Raw genomic sequence first — 19801 nt, 5'->3', positions numbered from 1 at the left:
TCCCATACAAACATGCTTGGACCCTGGGGTCTACATCAGAAGCCCTTTTCTGGGCACCCATGGAAGATGAAGAGGTGCAGCCACATTCCCCTAAGCTGCAGCCACATTGCTCATTGGGAGCTGCTACAAGTTACAGAGAAGAAAACCTAAGTTGTTACATTTCTTAGCAAGCAAATTTTGCTTTTCCATGGCTAACAGCAGATTGGGTCCATGGAGGAGGAGAAGGGATAGACCCCTTTTCTGCCATGCTATGGTCCTGCTGAAGGGGCAGGTTTGAGAGGCACATGCACCATATGCATTTTAAAAGCACATGGTAGGAGTTTGCTTCAGGGATGCATCACATTGGTCCTGCAGGTGTTGCTGTAGCCATTTTAGGAAAACCTCCCCCCCACAAAGTGATGTTAAGCTTTTTGAGCTGTTTCCACTCTTTTCCCATCACACTGCCACACATCCGGGTTTCACCTGACATTTTGCTGTTTCAGCAAAAATTTCCTGATGCCGTTTTTACACCCAAAACCAAGGACATGTCAGGAAATATGGCAAGCCTTCACTTGACTCTCATCAGCTAGCATGGCCAATAGTCAGGGATGATGGCAGTTGGCTCTGTGGTCTAAACCACTGAGCCTCTTGGGCTTGCTGATCAGAAGGTCAGTGGTTCGAATCCCCATGGCGGGTAAGCTCCCGTTGCTTTGTCCCAGCTCCTGCCAACCTAGCAGTTCGAAAGCACACCAGTGCAAGTAGATAAATAGGTACCGCTGTGGCAGGAAGGTAAATAGCGTTTCCATGCGCTCTGGCATTCATTACGGCCCTTCGTGCGCCAATAGTGGTTTAGTCATGCTGACCACATGATCCGGAAAACTCTCTGTGGACAAACATGGGCCCCTCAGCCTGAAAGTGAGATGAGTGCCGCAACCCCATAGTCGCCTTTGACTGGACTTAACCGTCCAGGGGTCCTTTACCTTTTTACTTTTACCTTTAGTCCACCAACAGCTGAAGGCACACAAGTTCCTTGCGAGTGATTCCTGTGAAGACCTTTGTATGTGTGAACTAGAAATGTTTTAAAAGCAAGTAGTGTTGTGGGTGGGGCACTGGAACAAAAAGGAACAAAAATAAATGAAAGCAGGAACTAGGTTGTGGATTGTAGCAAATGTTACTCAGTGCTATGCTCACTTCACTACTTAATAGTCATGAATGCAATTCAAGAGGGGTTGATGCCCTGGGATGCAATAGCAGCCATTGCCAAGAGTCCCTTTGCTTAGCTAGCGGAAAGAGCATCCACTTGTGGCCTTGAAAGTGATTGCATTGGGTGGAATGTGGAAGGATGCTGCAGGCTACACTGGAGACCCCATGAGGCCTAATCAATCCTTGGCCTTCTATCTGACAGCCCTGCTATAATAAAGTAAGCTTGAATGTTAATGAATTACTAGGGAGGGGGGTGATCCCCAGCACAGCATGAGCTGAGATTAGCTGCTGAAGAATACTAATGAGGTGATATATGCAAATTGCTTGCTTAGGGAAATAATCTTGAATGTGAATGAGGTGTGGAGATAGATATTAACTCAACCAGTCATATTTGAAGCAGGGGAGATAATCTCAAATATTAACGGTGCTTAATACAGGACTGGCAGCAGCATGCTTTAGCTGGGGTTGATGTTTCAACATACTGGCCTTTTTCCTTCTTCAGATGGTTGACAGGGAACTTTCAAGTTCTGTAAAATGTTTGAAATAAATGTTAAATAACATGTACCGGTACTTCTCAACACGTCTCTGTCGTTGATCCACACAAGGATTAAATCTGGTTGCTGCAGTATTGCTTCCCCAGGCTGGTGGTCAATTCATTTTCAAATCTTTCATTTGCTCAGCATCCTTCCCTCCACCCCTTCTTCTGCATGTTTTATAAGCGGGCGGAGCGGGGGGGGGCATCCACAATGAAAGGCAAAGCTCTGTGTATGTGTGTTTGGTGGGGTGTTTTGTTTTTGGTATGTATGTCTCAATTTGAACACAATATCTTTCCTAGAGCTGGTGTAGAGCAGCTGCAATCCTAACCCTAGTTACCCAGGAGTAAACCCCATTGAATTAAACAGGACTCACTTCTGAGCAGGATCGTGCTATAAAGTATTAGGTTTGGATGTGAAAAAAATCAGCTTCAAATTGCTGCTCAGCTGTGAATATCTCATAATGGTTCTTATCCTGAACCTACTGCTGCAATATTGTTATGTGGCTAAAACACTGTCCTTTGGTGCTGGTAAAACAGGTCGGATATACATAAATCACTGGGAACATAGTTGACTTTTTGCTGCTGTGGAGGAGCACAATAACCTTCTAGGCTAGCCATATGCCAGAGGCAAAAGTGTGCAGAGCAAGGAATTGAAACGTTTCCTTTGTACAATAGGCTAGTTTCTACTCCTTCAGCTCTCTCTCCTCCATCCAGACAAGCAAGAGACCTTATCGGGAGCTCAAGGACACATTCCAGCCAGGTACAAATACTCAAGGAGGGTGTGAAGCATGTGGAGATGTGTCTGGGGAGAATTCTGAGGGCCAGGTAGAGAAGCCTGGAGGGCCACATCCTCTGTCCCAGGCCTGAAGTTTTCCACTCCTGGTTTGGAACAAGATTTATATCTACCTAATAAACAGAATTAGGAAAAGGGTCTTGCAGCTGAGGATGGCCAAACCAGCCCAAAAATTTACACAAAGGAAATAAAAAATTAAAAGGCTGGTACCTAGGAGCTAGGGACGCAGGTGGCGCTGTGGGTAAAAGCCTCAGCGCCTAGGGCTTGCCGATCGAAAGGTCGGCGGTTCGAATCCCTGCGGCGGGGTGCGCTCCCGCTGCTCGGTCCCAGCGCCTGCCAACCTAGCAGTTCGAAAGCACCTCTGGGTGCAAGTAGATAAATAGGGACCGCTTACCAGCGGGAAGGTAAACGGCGTTTCCGTGTGCGGCTCTGGCTCGCCAGAGCAGCGATGTCACGCTGGCCACGTGACCCGGAAGTGTCTCCGGACAGCGCTGGCCCCTGGCCTCTTAAGTGAGATGGGCGCACAACCCCAGAGTCTGTCAAGACTGGCCCGTACGGGCAGGGGTACCTTTACCTTTACCTTTACCTAGGAGCTAAAATAGACATCACTCCTATGATTGATAAAATAAGGCTATACTTAGAATAATACTAACAACCAATATATTGTAGATAGATATTACATATATAAAAATACTTGAGCCTTACCAACAGGCTCGCTCATGGGGCATGCAGTGGGAACTGTTAGGATACTTGCAGAACAGATAGAAAGCTGCATTTGGCACACATATACTTCTGCTAAGATAATACACTTGATTTCAGACTTATAATTGGGCCTTATAATTGGGGCATATTTTGCCTGTAGGCCTCAATTCTATACACACTCGCCTGGGAGTAAATCCCATTGAGCTCAATGGGGTTTACTGCTGGGTCGATGTACATAGGATTGCACTGTTAAAGCAAAAATGTTTGATTTGACTGATGTTTTATTATGCTTTTTTAATGGTTTTAGCAGACTGGTTTTATAGAAATGCCACCTGCATGGCAGATAACAAAAACAAATGCATAGTTAAATAAATGTTAACATGCAGGGTTGAGGATTTTTACTAATTTTATCTCTGTTTCTGTACACATGATAAATAGAAGCAGAGGAATGTATTAGACATCAAACAGTTGTATGTACTTGTTTATCTCAGTGTTGATTAGTGAGTACACTTGGTCCTGTCTGCGTGAACACATGACCAAACCAAGACATTGGGAGGTGGGATTCAACTGCCCTTACTTCCCACCCCATACAATTCTCCCCAAACTGGTAATGCTGGTAATGCTGTTGTGATGTATTTATGTATGCATATAGGTTTTACTACGACAAAGCACACTCCTTCCCCATCACTTTGGCACTCCCAAACCCAGCTTTATAACTCCAGTATTACTACAGTTTACAGAACTGAGTGCAAAGACATTTAACACAAGATTTACTTTTCCAAAAAAAGTTTTAAAAGCAATTCATTGAGTTTCTTGCCTGAAATCTACCACCTGGGGCAACTCCCTGATGGTGAAGCCAGATGCATATTAGAATGTAACTGAAGCTAAAGGGTGTTTAAACTGTATAGAAGTGTGGTATTTAGTGCAAAATTATGATAGATCTCTACAGAAGCATCTGCCCCCAGAAAACGTGATCCCCATTTAATTAGCCATTCCAGAGCCATCTGTATTTCAGCAACATTGTCTATCAATGGAGGAGGGAAAAATCCACCAGGAGCAGCTGGAAACATTAGTTTATTGAAAAACAAAATTACAGCAATTCTAGAGAAACTTTATAACAAATGGATCTGTCCCTTAAACAACATCGACTCTTGGGCCTGGGGGAAATAAGCCCAGATACTGTGGAGTTTTGCTTATAACTCCTACCAGATGAAACCTGTTTCGGTTAAATTTTGTACTCTTCTGTAAATGGTCATGTGTGTTTTGTTGTTTTTGTTTGTTTGGTGCTTTAAATAGCATTTAATTTTACCTGATTAAGGCTGCAGTCTTATACACACTTCCCTAGGAGTAAATCCCACTGAACATAATGGAATTTACTTCTGAGTAATGATGCACTGGATTGCATGGTAAATCTGGCACCCAGAAAGTTGTGTGCAATGTGATATATTTTTTTTTAACATTGAGAGGAAGTGGGGTGGTTGAGGAGACATCTACTCTTTAAGGGACAGTGAAGGTGAAAGACAGTGGAATGGGAATGTACATATGATCGGTAGTTTTTTTATTCTTCCTCCCAACATGTTAATTTAAATGCAAAGCAGGCTTAGAAATCATGATTAAGAGAGTGGTCACATCCACATCATCCATTCAAAGCACTCTTATACCACTTTAACAGACATGGCTTCCTCCAAGGAATCCTGGGAATTGTAGTTTGTTAAGGATACAGGGAATTGTAGCTTTGTGAGGTCTCCTAACTACTCTCTGCACCATTAACAAACCACAGTTCCCAGGATTCTTTGGGAGAAGCCATGATTGTTCAAGTGGTATGAGGATGCTTTAAATGTACGGTGTGTCTGTGACCTGGGAAGAAGGGAGGGGTTGTTGAACCTTTTCGCCTGTTCTTCTGTTCAAAACTATTTCTACCACTGCTTCCCCATTTCTACGGAAAATGATGCAGGCACTGCACATCATTCTTAAAAACATCTGGGGCATTCTGAATGGACCAGGGGCAGGAAGGGAAGGACCAGTGGGAAGCTCCTTTTCTCTCCATTTGTCCTCCACTCCCAATTTCAGCTTTCTGTGGCTGCTTTTTGTTTAAAATATCCAGAAGCAAAGCCAGGGAATTACCCATGTGTACAGTTGGCCCCACCCCACCCCCACCCCCGCAATGTGCTGTGGTCTCAATCCAGAGTTTTCCAAGAAGCAGGGTTGCAGTGGCAATGTGGTTGGCTTCAACCTACAGAGCAACAACTTTGCAATGATCTCTGTTGATCAAGCAGTGAAGTGAAATAGATACCACCCACATTCTCCAGTACGTCTCTCCTCCCCATGCACCTAACAAAACAGAATACTAGAATTTTCCCTCTGAAATGGCTGCTTCACTTTTGATTAGTATTCACAAATAATGGTTGGTATCAAACAAAACAGATCCGCTAGCACAGGGGCTTTTTGCTGTGCAATGGAACTTTCCCACTCTTTCTTCCCCACCACCACCCCATACTTCCACTAAATCTGTTCCCCAAAGCCTCCAGGACAGAATTTGGGGTCATGGTGGTGACACATGAGGAGATGAGAGACTGGAGAAGTTCCACTGAGCACATAAAAGTTCTTGTGCTAGCAGAACTGTTTCATTGGATACCCAGTATCTGTGAAAATTAATCAAAAGTTACGCAGCTCTTTCAGAGGAAAATGCTCATATTTTACAACTCCTGAAACAGACCAAGCTGCAACAGAGACGAGACTGAATGTAAATCTGCTGTTAGTGTATGAAGGAGACCTTTCAATCCTGGACAGGCCCCCTAGGCCAAGCAGTTCATGCTTCTCTCCCCCCGAATACCCCATACTGTTTTGGACACTCTTTCTAAGGGTATAACTGCATATATTATGTCAATTGAATACTATGTTAATGCAGTGATTGCTAATCATGACCAATCACATAATGATTTTAACAAAATTAAACACCAGGTGCTTTGAGTACTGGTGCCAATGAAATCTCTCCCTGTTCCCCCCACCGTCCAACATGCTAATTCGCACATGTGTGGGGTTGCTAATCACATCATGTAGCTTGTTAGGACCTCCTAACCCTCAATGGCTTTGCAGAGTCTCTCAACTGGTCTTCAGGTACATAGGTGGGGTGGGGTGGGATGAGATCTCTCTCCCTCTCATTCAGAAGGTCCACTGTGGGCTGCTTCATATATTATTATTTTCCTACTCTAAGATAACCCCTGTACCTTATTGCTAGAAGCACGCCACACATTATTTGCATACTGAATAGAAACTGTTCAAGCAGCCATGGGACACACCAGTACACTGTGGTTCACCCATTACTGTAACCCTCTACTTTCGTGTATGAACTTTTCCACAAAGTAAACTAGTTAGGTGGGGAGTGACCCTGTACCACATTTTAATGTTTGGGAGAAGCATGCTGCAGGAAGATCCAGGGCACTAACACTCACGTGTAGAATTGCACACAACTTTGTTGGGTTCGCCAACATACCTCCCAACCCACCCATGATTGAGTCTATCTCATCCCACTGGTGAACTGGGATGAGCACCTGATGCTTTCAGGTCTGGGCTTGCTGGTATGACCGTGTGTATGGCTTATTTTAATATTTTGTCACATGGTTCATGAGCGAAAGAGACATCAGTGGTTCCCAAACAGTCTCCGTTCAATACATATACATATATATTTATAATACATGGTTCTTCTTTTTCTCCTATTAACAAAACAAAAAGCCTAACCAAAATCACAGCTGTTGATGAGTATGCATGCCAGCAGGCAATGGAAGTTCTCCATAACTTTTTTTCCTTTTTCACACAATAAGGGCCCCTCAGCCTGCCATTGGAAGTAGTTGGAAGAGTATGGTTGGATCCAACTCTAAAAAGGAGGAAAATTAACCCCAGAAGAAGGGCTATAACAAACCAACTTTTTAAAGTGCAAGATTCTAATCCAACACAAAAAGGAGGGGTCTGTTGGCAAATTTAGAAGTTGTCCAGTTTCATTCTAGAGGGAAGGAGTACCCATCCCTATGATGAAGCAACTACCATCCTAATTTTATGATGAGGGAGTCATTTCTAGGAACAGAAAGAATCCTACCTAACAGTGATTTGATGAAAGAGCTGGTCAATTATACAAACAGGAATACATCAACTTTTTTCTAGAAAAAGTATGGACTCTCTAACACACCTGCTGAAGGAAGAAGTCTCCACACGGACTCTAGAGGGAGGGAGATTACAGCTCAGCTTCAAAAGGAAGGAAATTTCCAGTGAAATTTTAGAATAAGAGATTGCCCTTAAAGGAACAATCTTAGAAAGGAAATCGATTTTGGAAAAGGTCATCCCAAAAGATACCCTACATTCTCTAGATTTCACACTACAAGAAGAGCAGTGAAAGCAGCAGCGGAAGGTGCCCAAGATGGTGGAGAGGCCCCTTTACAAGCTCGTTTTGAGGAAGTCGTAATCAAGGCTAGCTAGAACCAGCCAGCAGTAAAAGAAATGAAGCAATCTTTGTTGATTAGCCATTCATTCCTCAAAACCAGGAACACACAGACACACACTCCCTGCTCACTCTGTTTTCTGCAACTCTTTCCTGTGTTCCCATAACAGAAAGGACTGTCTGAACCGCTTCCCATACATTCCCCATAATAAGTCACACCTATCTAACACCAGGGATGCCAACTTGAATAAAATATTGGGGGGGGGAGGGGCCACATGACACAGTGCATGCACACTATTTGAAATGGCAATGCCCATCAACTGGGGGGGGGCAGCCCTCTCAAATATTAGCCCCCCCCAACCCCTAGGAGTTGGCTGCTTTGCCTCACACACTTTGAATAGTCACTTCTCTCACACACATATTAATATGCCCATTGCTTTCTGCCAGACAACTTGCTTTTCAGTGATAAATTGGAGCAAACGTCAATCCAGAGAAAACCTGATTGTCACTTGCTCCGGTTTAGTGATCATGATCTGGTTTCTCTGAGGGCCAGCGGCAGGGGAAGGCCAAGCAACTAAATGAACATTACTCCCTACATTAATCCTGCCGTTTCCATCGCGTTCCCAGTCTTCCTAGGCCTCTAATTCCACTACCAAACAGGACACCTCCCAGCTGCTGCCCACAGTTCTCTTGGAGTACAATTGTACTCCTATCAATTTGTAAGTGAAACGCAGAAGTGATATATGTTGGCAGAACGAACCTCATCAAAAAATGCTCCAAACCTCAGAAAATGGCTCGCAATATTTTCATGGATCTTTAAACATTAATGCAGCTTCTAAAAATGCACCCCTGTGTATTTCAAGCACAATTGTGATAGCTGACCTGATAAGGTATTGGCACTTATGGGGCTAGGGGGCTCTCACCTTTCAGAAGTTTGTGTCCCCCTGCCCATTCTTGGAACCAGTCCAAGAGATCGTGGGTTGGAAATTCTTCTGATATTGAAAGCCTCATTATGTGGGAACAGTTTCCTCAGGTTCCTGCTGCCTTCACCCAAGCCTTCTGGCTGCTAAAAATCTTAAATAAAAATCCAACATTATGTCAATCAGGTTATAAGTGAGATCTGTCTGCTTTTAGGATTGCTTCTGTTGCTGTTCTTTTCAGCTGCCTGCAAGCTTTAAACCAAGGAAAGCAGCCTGACCTTTCTCCCTCTCTTGTGCTAGGAGCTATGATAAACTGGTTTGTGTGTGCGCTGAAGTTTTAAAACCTAGAAGTCTATAATGGGTTCTCAATAATATGCCTCAGTGTCAGTTTGGGTTCCTAAAGGGAAAGTTGATTTAATTACTGCTTTTCTTTCATTATTATTATTTATTTTTAAAAATACATATTGCAAAATAAAGCAATTTCACTATAAAAATAGCAAGAGAAAATCAGCAATTAAAGTCTACTGGAGCAATCAAGAGAGGCTATTCAAGGTGCAATTAACAGGCTGTTATTCACTAATTACCAAACAGACTTCATCAGGTGGAAGAAATAAAGCAGGCTGAAGCTACAAAAGGAAACTTGTGCTTAATGTTGGTGGGCCTTTCTTATGACTAACAATAGGAGGATCTTGACTATGGATAATATATTGTGTTATATTAAATGCTTGTGCCATTTTACCATAATTCTACTTTCCTCTAAGGCAGGGGTATGCAACCTAAGGCTCGGGGGCCGGATGTGGCCCAATCGCCTTCTAAATCCAGCCCGCAGACGGTCCGGGAATCAGCGTATTTTTACATGAGTAGAATGTGTGCTTTTATTTAAAATACATCTCTGGGTTATTTGTGGGGCATAGGAATTTGTTCATTTTTATTTTTATTTTCAAAATATAGTCCGGCCCACCACATGGTCTGATGGACCGGCCCATTGCTGAAAAAGGTTGCTGACCCCTGCTCCAAGGGCTCGTCCACATTTGAACATTATTTTGCTGTTACTCCACTCCCCCCCACACATTCAAATTATACCAAACTGGTCCACACCAGCATACATTTGAATTTGTATATGAGGAGAAACTTAGGTTTTTCCAGTTCACACCAGTAGGCGTCCCTTTTAATGTTTGTCCCTGCCTTCTAATCTGCTGATTCTGTAATGCCAACTAAATGCCGACAGGGCATGCACACAAATTTCCCTGCCCAAGAAGTGTACAAAAGCACACAGGCAATTGTAAATTTGCTTGTGCAATTTTCTGGTTTTGTGCAAATCTGAGGAATCAAAAGAAAACATCTATATCTAATAGATACACATAGCTAGCTAGAAATATGGCGAGTGTCATTTGCTTGGGCAGTTTTCCAGTTTTGTTAACATCTGAGGGATCCAAAGCTATAGAAATATAAAGTTAAGCTCCTAGTGGTGCTTACTAGCAGGCTAGAAAAGACATGAAAGCAGTTGTAAGCTCTCAGCACATTTTCCCCCCAGATAGCTGCTCTATACATCGGGTGTTGAATTTGTTCATGTGATTTGCTCGTGCAGCTTTCTGGTTTTGTGCAAATCTGAGAGATCAAAAGAAAAATATACATTCCTCCATTCAGGAGGAAAACAAAAAAAGAAACAAAATCCTTGAGGAACTAGTGGGCATAGAAAGGGGAGCAGCAGAAAGTACAGTTGATCCACCCACCCAGAAACACTGAAACAATTCATTTGTGATCCTGAGTGGAGTTGTTTGGAGTCTGATTTCTCCCAACTTATTTAATTATCTCTGCATCAGGTAAACCTGAATTTACAGAGCAGAAGCATCAAGGCTGGTGTCATTTTAAGGTAACATCATGTGGACTATGCAAATTAAACAGGAAATGCAAACACACAATAAACTCTGGTGTGGTCAAGCCCTAATTGTGTGGAAACAGTGTCTCCCTTAGCACTAAAGGGCCCTAGTGTGAAAGCAGTAGGAATTCAAAACTGCTGCACACCATCCTTTGCCACATGCTTGGGATCTCCTACTGATTAGTCCATGTGGAAAGAATTCCCACAAGGCTGTAAGTTTGAAAACAAAATGGACTGCTCTCAGATTCTACCCAGATCCTGCTCCAGAGTTGCAAGTCCTCAAATTAGTTACCTACCAAGTGCCCCTTTCCAACAACGCTCTCTCTCTCTCTCTCTCTCTCGGAAGAATATTGTACCCATCACCATTGCCTCTTTCAAGGTTTTGCATTGAGAAGTTCACAAACGAAAAATATAACCCGCCAGCCCCAGAAAGAAGAATGGGGTGAAGGTGGGGGTTCATTAGCCCTTGATTAGAGTTTGGTAGGGAAGAAAAAGGGGTATGGTACTGAACAAGGAGGAAAAGAGGCAGAGATGTGCGCAAGATGGCTTTAGACTGCAAGAGGATCATTATCTGCCCCTCCAGGGGCTACTGGGGTGAATTACAGTACCCTAAACTACAGCCTGGCACTGCTATATGTACAAGTTATACAGGGCCCATCAGGGACAGCTAGAGGGAGAAATAGAGACAGGCTGTAGCTTTTTCTGAACTGGGAAAGGATCTCTAAGAAGTTAAATAGGAGCAAGAGTGAAAGCTAAAGTAATGTCAAAATGAAGAGAAAATAAAGTGATCAAAACTAAGTGCTGAAACAAAAATCCACCTGTATTTGGAAACAGATGACATTTGAAAGAGTCATACATTTCCAAAATCTTCAACATCTCACATATTTCTGATCTCGGCAGCGATGTTTTTTGATATACTGCCCAGAATTTTATCCCTAAAACTTGATTGTCCCTCTGACTAAAAGTTCATTGCCAAGCTTGTTAATTTTGAGGTATACAAACCTGCTGATATAAATTCAGTACTTCACTTTTTTTCCTTTCTAGTACAAATGGTGTCCCTTTCTCTGCCCCAGTCTGAATGTGCAGAGTCATTCAGAGTCAGGGGAAAAATAGAAAACAAAAATATTTCCACTATCAAGCATGTTATTTTAAAAATACTTTCTATCATTTTTTTTAAAAAAAGAAAATTAGGTTCCCCTGCAAAACTCCACCCGTTGACAGAGGTAGGTGAAACAAAACTGATTTACATTAAATCCTGTACATGTCTACTCAGAAGTAAACCCTACTGAGTTAAATTAGACTTTCTTCTGAGTAAATGTGCATAGGATTGTAGCATCTGAAAATAAAAATTCAATCTAGGCACACTTCTTTTAGCTAAAACAGCCCAGAACGTGAAATAAATATTTCAGGAACGAAATTTAAGACTCAGGAGGGAGGATACTATTAATAAAACCAATTCCATTTAAAAATACTTTTATCTTTCATCATCTGCGGAATTCTGGCCATAGTCTTTATATCTCCTCATTTAATTAAAAAAAACAAAAAAAATTCAGAAAAGTTACTAGAAAGATGTAAAAGTGGATTTTTTAAGAGTCCTGAGCATAATTGGGGGCAAGGAAAGGGAGGGATAGTGGGAAGTTTGTTTATTAGAATAATGTTTGAAAGAGCCGAGACTCCTTTAAAAGTTACACTCACGAGAACCAAAGAACAGGCATTGATGGATACCCCAAGTAACTGGGAGGTAAATAAAAAGCACTAGAAAAATTGACAGAGTGCTAGCGATATATAAAGATATGTACAGCAGAAGCAGGGAGAGGGTGGACCTGACCCTGCCCTAGATCCCTTACGGGCAGAGTCCTGGCAAGGTTATAAAACAAGGATGGGATGTGTGGGATGAGAGTTGCAAAGGGTGTGTGTAAAGCTCCACTTCCTGCACCTTCAAGTAGTGACCAAACTCAATATTGGATGCAACAAGACAAGAGGGTTGCCCACCATGACCCACTTTTCTCGTCTTGGAGTGCATGTCAGGAAGGAGCAGGGAGGGGGCTCACATCTGTTTCCTTTGCCACGGCATGAACAAATGGTGCGGCCATGCCATCAGATCATTTATGCCCTCATGTTGTGCACCAGTAGGGCCAGATGCCCCTGGCCCTCCTACAAAGGTGCTGGCATGAACTAGGTCCAAGGTGTTGATCCCAGCCATAAAACAGATGAAGCCCCAAGGAGGTGACTTCGTTCGAAGTGGATGAGCTCAAAGCAGTCAGTGATGTCAACAAAGGTGGATGAGGCCCACAGTGATGAAGTCACTAAAAGTCAATATCATTGCAGAGCCTGGCTACTTTTGATATTGGTAGCTACTGGCTGAATCCATTGTGCTGAAATCATCAATAGGTGACAGGCACAGGAACTTTGACATCATTCTTAATCATCAAGATTGGCAGTACTATCATCAAATGGTTGACAAGGCCTTTTCAAACATCGGTACAACTGTTTTGCCCCAACATCATACAGTATTGACAATACCTACACATCTGACGTCATCAGTCCATGTGATGCCCTGATGGGTTATATCACAATCAATATACTGACAAAACGTTCTCTCCATTGACATCATCTATAACTGACAAGTCACATAATGTTGATGTCATCAAAGGTCCACAGTGTTGACACCATCAAATGTTGATGGTGTGGGCATCAGAGGTCAACAAGACCCACAGCGCTTACATCATCTGCAGCTGACAGAGTCCACAGTGTTGACACCATTGATGGTGTTGATGGTGTCAGTTGGTCAATGGAGCATCCACAAGGGTTGGCAATGCTCACAGCGCTTGGAGTACCAGAGACAGAGTTTGCCAACCTCATAATAAATCCACAGCGGTTGTCTTCAGTCTTCAAAAGTCTGAGACAAAGCCCACAGAAATGATGCCATCAAATGTTGACGGACAACACTAGTGTTGTTGTTATCAAAGACTGATGGGACCTGGCAATTATAACATGACCCAAAACTATCACCAAGGCTACGTTATTGATGCTGTGAAGGATCCACAGGCCTAGTCTCTTTCAGCCTTGATGTAATCAGATCTGGACAGCAGTGATGTCAACAGACTATGGGAAGAGATAGCAGCAGAATCTAATACATGAGACCTACTAATTTTGACATCTTCAGAAACTGACCAAGATTGTGCAGTAGGTTTCCTCTAAGAAACCAAGCTGGCCTTGACACCATTGCATCTTGACCATGAGCCATAGTGTTGATGTCATTAAATACTGACAGCCAACATCATCATCAAAGATTGTCAAGACCTGGCAGGTCGGTTGGACACCATCAAAAGCCAGTGAAGACTGAGATGGTATCATGATCAAAGACCAGACTAGGACTTGACATCAACCAAGATGGAGGCCATAGGGCTTTAAAGAAACAAAAGGAGCCCCAAGATGGTGAGCACCAAAGAAAGGGTGGGGTGGAGCAGAAAAGGGTAGAGAAATATGGCCTTGAAAAGTCAAATCAACCTGAGTTGGGGATTAGGGGCCTCTCACACGGTGACCTCGTTCTTGCTGCCAGTAGGGAGGTGTTGGGTTGGGTGGTGCCCGGGGATGAACTGGACTTGATCAATGGTGCTTTGCCTCTTGGCTGCAAAGCCTTGGCGCCGGGTGGCAGCCTGGCTAGTACTGCCGTCCCAAGGAGCAGATGCCTTGGGGGAGTTGTTGGAGGTGGGGTGAGAGTTCTTCATCATCACGTGGTGGTGCTCAAGCATGGGAGTGCTGCTGGCACAGACGTTGGTCTGAGAGAGGGCCTTCTGGTGGCCCAGATGCATCTCCTGGAAGGGACCTGTACGCTGATGAAGACGCTCAGGAGACAGCAGGCGCTCCTGAGAATGCAAGTTTTCACGGGAGAGGAGGTGCTCGTGAGATATGACGCGCTCTCGAGGAATGGTGTAGTCGTAGTGAGATGGGCGGTAGCTTCCCCCTCCACCGCCACCATCGGAAAGGATGTGTTCCTGTGACATGACGCGCCGCGGGTTGTGGGACTTCTCGGAGTAAGCATCCGTGTCGTAGTTCATCTTCATGGCATGTAAGGGCAGAGTCCCTCGGGTCAGTTCGGCAAGATGCCTCCGTTTGGCATAGAATTCATCCAAGTCCTTCTCAGCTGCTGGGAGATAGGGGAGATAAGTAAGATGTCACTGAATGATGAAAAGGTGGACTGGTGGATGGGAGAAGATGACGAAAGAGAAGGGGGAAACAGACACCCGCCACTCCCAAGAAACACACACACCTCATGATCGGTATGTGAAATGGACTGATAAAGCAATAAAATCACATCTGATTTGGCCCTCAAACAATTTATAATACATACATTGGCTAAAATTCTCATTTGCATTATAAAGGCAGTTTTTCTTCTGCGCTATCAACAGCCAGGCAGGTCACATAAGGAGCCCAGGAGAGGCTCAATGGCAATGTAAGCCCAAGTGTGAAAATTTTCAGTATAGAGAAAACAGGGTCAGGGATGATGATAAAGAAAGCAAGAGATTGCTATATCGTGGAGGAAAAAGGCTCAAGTTATTAGCCTTTGGAGAAGATCAGCAACAATATCATCCCAGTATTCCCTTCCTAAATGCTCCAGCTTACCCAAGCGCTTGAGTGAAGAATAGCGGTTAAGTTCTGACTTGACGGCTGTCTCATATGACGGGGGCAGATGGGAAAGATTGTGGAAAGAACGAGAGCAGCTGAGGGTGTTGTACTTCGTGGTTGAGTGGCTGGGCGTGTGGTTCACATGCCAATCTTTTAGGGGACAGAGAAAGAAGAGAAAGCATATTAGTTCAACTCAGACTGACTTCCATGGCATTTGGAGTTTTAGTAAGACGAGTTGCTTCCACGCTAGCTATTTAGTCATTTGTCATTTTTTACTGAGCATCCAAGTGACAATGCTGACAACCTCTGGCATTCCCATATTATACTGTCCTCCCACACTCTTGTGGACATGGTTAGTGATGGCTGTTAAGTTCCCCAGAGCATGTGCTTAATTCAGACAGTACCTGATGAATCCCTAACTTTTGAGAAAGGCAAGGATCCTTCTCATCATTAGGCTTCTCCTGTTGGCTCTGCAAACAGCATTCAAGTTAATCCTCAACTCAGGGCCAGGCCACACATGAAGCAAGGTGAAGTGACTGCCTCAGGCGGCAGGATCTACTGGACAGCAGATCCTGATTTTCATCTTTCTTCCTGCCTCCTTGTTCCTGATGTAGATCTTCCCTCACCCCTTCTTCCCTGGCGGGGAGAGGGTACCATTTTTGGGTTTGCCTCAGGGGCCAAAATGTCTTTGGCTGCCTGCCTGAAATACACACAGCTTCCCCTTCACGGCGCCTGCTGTCTAGAATCTCTCCCTTGATTCACCTTGACCTTAAGGACATAAGAACACAAGGGGTGCAGCTCGGATCTTGTTAGCCCCCAAAATGGCAGGTGAGTGAGGTCCCTAAAAAGGAGGATTGGCAATTAAAAATGATAGGCTATGCAGAGTTAGCAGGTCTAACAGGTAAAATAAGAGAGCAAGAAGACCAAGTATGTGAAGAGGAGTGGGGAAACGTTGTGGAGTATTTGGAAAATAATTGTAAACAAGTGAAAACGCTGGCAGCATTAAGGTAAATTCAGCAGTATAATATATAATAAAGGAAGAAAGGGGAGAAAAAGATCTAAATGGATATATAAGAATATGCAGGAATGGTGGGAAAATTAAAGGAACCAGGGATGGGGAAGAAGGGAAGTCACTGCATGTTTTTATTAAAAGAAAGATATTAACGGTGGAAATTTGTACTTGAATGTGATTTTGGAAATGGTAATAATGAAAATTATAAATAAAAATTAAAAAACACACACAAGGGGAGCCCTGCTGGATGAGGCCAGTGGCCCATCTAACCAGGTGCCTATGGGGAGCTTAAAAGCAGAATTTGAGCACAACAGCACTTTTCCCTCCTGGGGTTTCCAGCAACCAATATTCAGAGGCATATAACCTTCAACAGGGCAGGTACAGCATATCCATCAGGATTAGTAGCCACCAATTGCCTTATCCTCCATGACAACCTCATCCGCCAAGAAGACCTTGGCATTTCCTCTCCTGATTACAATCAAGTCAGCTGCAAGTGGAACACCAAGACAACCAAGAGCAGCTGACCTTGCTCTTTCTTTCCTCACCCTCAGAGTGGCTGTTTCCAACTAAAACATAATTGCAGCACCAGTCTTTCCAGTGTGGGCTTGCAAAATGTGATGGATATGTGTTGGGGCTGCCAGTTGCTGGGGTCCACATGTCCTGGCAGGGCTCTTCAGTGTTGCCATGGAGGCAAGTGGCTGGGAAGCTGCCCACCATTTTGGTTTTTCCACAGTGCCCTAGTGCAGTGGTTCCCAATTGGGAGTCCACGTGACCCACCCAAGGAGCCCATGGCACCATTCACATAACAGTAACTACCATAGAGACATCAAAATTATCAAAAGTCCATGGCTTGGCTTTTGAAAAACAAGGAGTTTGCAATACTTAGCTAATTGGGAACCACTGCCCTAGAGCATTGTTGGAACGTGAAAATGATATGTGATTATTTCCTTGCCTCAGTTCCTCTCTCAGGGCCAAACCAGAACAAGGGGAGCAAGTGGGTGGGTGAGTGAGCAGAGGGTTGGGACCACTGACATGGATGGGAGTCCACCACAGGTTGTTTTGTTAGACACCCCTCTCTTATTAAGGAGGTATTCTGCTTTTCCATGAGTTGATTTCCCTCCCGGCTGTAGCATTATTAACTGGTCTTAATTGGCAATTTCCTGTTTCCTCACAGCAGGTTCTCTACTAACTCGTTTACTCTTTTCCGCATGAAGAATTGCTTGTTCTTTTGTTATTTATCCTCCATTACTGTCATAGCTAAATAATTTGTAAAACACAAAATAATGCCTCAGTAACAATAATAAAAAAAATGCTCTTAAGTTGTTTTGCACTAAACATACGCCTATTATGGCCAAGCTACTTGCACTTGTCTCACTGAGGCACATGACTCGGTATAAGGCAGGTATTGGGTATGAGCAACCTTGCATTCCTCCAGTCAGTAGAGGGCAGTGTTGAGTCTAACAGATGATAGGGCAACTACACTTTGTGGTTTCCCACTGAAACCTAAGCTGTTCAGGGATGCTTTTAATGTTTGATGTATCATAGTATTTTACTATTCTTTTGGAAGCCGCCCAGAGTGGCTGGGGAGGCCCAGCCAGATGGGCGGGGTATAAATAATAAATTATTATTATTATTATTATTATTATTATTATAAAAACATTTAGAAGACATCTGAAGGCAGCCCTGTTTAGGGAAGCTTTTAATGTTTAATAGGTTATTGTATTTTAGTGTTTTGTTGGAAGCCGCCCAGAGTGGCTGGGGAAACCCAGCCAGATGGGTGGGGCATAAATAATAAATTATTATTATTATTATAACCCTTCCTTCTGCATGCTTCTATCTCTCTTTGCTCTCCTTCTGCACGGGGCAGCCATGGAACTGTCTCTCATGTTGTAGACTTAGAATCAAAAGCCATCTTTGTGCATACAAAGTAACTCTTAAGAAAAGAACCTTTTCTCTGTACCAATCGGAGTCCTGTCTTATTTTATTTTAGTCTTCTAAACCATGGCAGTGATGTACAAATAAAACAGATGACGGGTGGTGGGTTAGCTCCAGCTTCCAAGCTCCCCACCCCTCCACTCTGCTAAATACAGATAAACTTTAAGCTGACAATTTGATTTTTAAAACGTATCAGCAGCTTCATACGAACCATGCAGGGCTGGATTCTGTGTGAAAAGTCAAGCGGTGTCCTGACCGTAGCAAAGCAAAGGAGGCTTGGGAGATGGGGAGCCTGCCTGGGAAATCTCCTGCCTCCGCACTTGGCTAAGCACTGAGCAGATTCACTTCCATCTGCCAAAGCACAGTGGCTGCCAGGATCAGCAGTCCTGAGATGAAACTGACATTCTCCTCTCTCCCTTCATTCCTCTCCTCTCCCCTGTCTACTGTGCTGGAAAGAGAGAGAGGGGCAATTCCACCCGGCCGTCCTCTCCCACTCTGTTCCCAACTCAATTTTGCCTTCTGTGTTGTCTCTAGAGATGGGCAAATCCATCCATTTTATCCCCCCCCCAATTTAAATTCAGTTATTCACATTTCCATGTCAGTTTGTAGTTTTGTCTTAATGAGAACCCACTAGCATTTTAGTGTGATGTTATTTACATTTTTGTAAACCACTTTCCTCTGATACACAAGATTCAAACCTCATCTTAAATGCAGCCATAGATTTTGTTATTGTTTTCCCAGGAAACTGCAAGGATGACCTACGTGAAGCAGGAGACACATCTGATAAAATCCCATTTATCCGATCTGAGTTCCAGATCAGGTGAACATGGCACAGAATCCCAGAATGGTTATGGGATGTCCCATAACCCCAGTAGCATTACTGGAAAAGCAATAGAATGAGTACAGGATCAACTGAGGCTTCTTCAGGTGGCCACTTTAAGTGGACAACTGTAATGCCAGCCCTCCTGATTTAAAAACAGCTGAAGGGGGGGAGGCAGTGGGCAGACTATTTGGGCAGCGCGGACCCTGCGTGCACCCAAGCCACCGTGTCTCTCCCAGGAGGGATGTGTGGCTTGGGCATGCTGCAGGCCCCATGGTGAGTGCCGCCCGGCATTTTGTCACGTTCCTCAGTGGTGACACCTGGGGTGGCCCCCCCTTCCTCCACCCCTGCACCCTGGGGGATTAAATACTGAATTAGACTTTAATTGTTCTGTTTAAGTTTTTTGTTAAGATGGCTGTTGTTTGTATTCTCCTTGCTATATATTGGATGCTGTACCTTTAAATTCTACATAATTCTGTGTAATTCAATGCACCTGCCAGTGGCGTAGCGTGGGTTATCAGCACCCGGGGCAAGGCAAGTAATTTGCGCCCCCTAACCCATGGATTTGCACCCCCTAACCCATGGATTTGTGCCCCCTAACCCGTGGATTTCCCTAACCCCCAGATGTTGCGCCCGGTGCGGCCGGCCCCCCCTGCACCCCCCACGCTACGCCACTGGCACCTGCTGGTGGCCTTCACAATGCTACTAGGTTTTAGCCAACTATCAGCTTACTACACTTTCGAGTGACAGCTGATCCATGGTTATTTGGTGTACCTTTGTGGACATTTGACTTGGTGATGTATAAGTTATTGTACCACAACCCATTATAGAATGCGCAGGTATGTCATTTCAATCACTGTATTTTATTGTAATGGATTTTATTTTTTATTATTGCCAGTGGATGAAGAACTTTTATTGAAACATTCTATTATCCTGGAAGGACTGTTCTGTTGCTGTTGCTT

At 43.9% G+C, this 19801-nt stretch overlaps 1 protein-coding gene across 2 annotated transcripts in view; it reads right to left on the bottom strand.

The window, feature by feature from the left end:
* Positions 1-11844: 11844 nt before the first annotated feature.
* SHISA7 (shisa family member 7) overlaps positions 11845-19801 on the bottom strand; it is a 31896-nt gene continuing 23939 nt past the window's right edge. Inside the window, exons 5-6 of one of the 2 annotated variants that reach the window (XM_079950755.1) lie at positions 15070-15222; positions 11845-14593 (exon numbers count right to left, since the gene is read on the bottom strand). In XM_079950755.1, the coding sequence (XP_079806881.1) occupies positions 13977-14593; positions 15070-15222 (770 nt within the window). In that variant the 3' untranslated portion in view covers positions 11845-13976. The remainder of the gene's footprint in view (positions 14594-15069; positions 15223-19801) is intronic. The other variant, XM_079950756.1, reaches the window with a different exon arrangement.

Source organism: Podarcis cretensis, assembly GCF_951804945.1.
Source record: "Podarcis cretensis genome assembly, chromosome: 13".
In the NCBI taxonomy this organism is placed as follows: domain Eukaryota; kingdom Metazoa; phylum Chordata; class Lepidosauria; order Squamata; family Lacertidae; genus Podarcis; species Podarcis cretensis.
The sequence above is the reverse complement of the archived record's forward strand: the minus strand, read 5'-3'. Positions and strand labels throughout refer to the sequence as shown.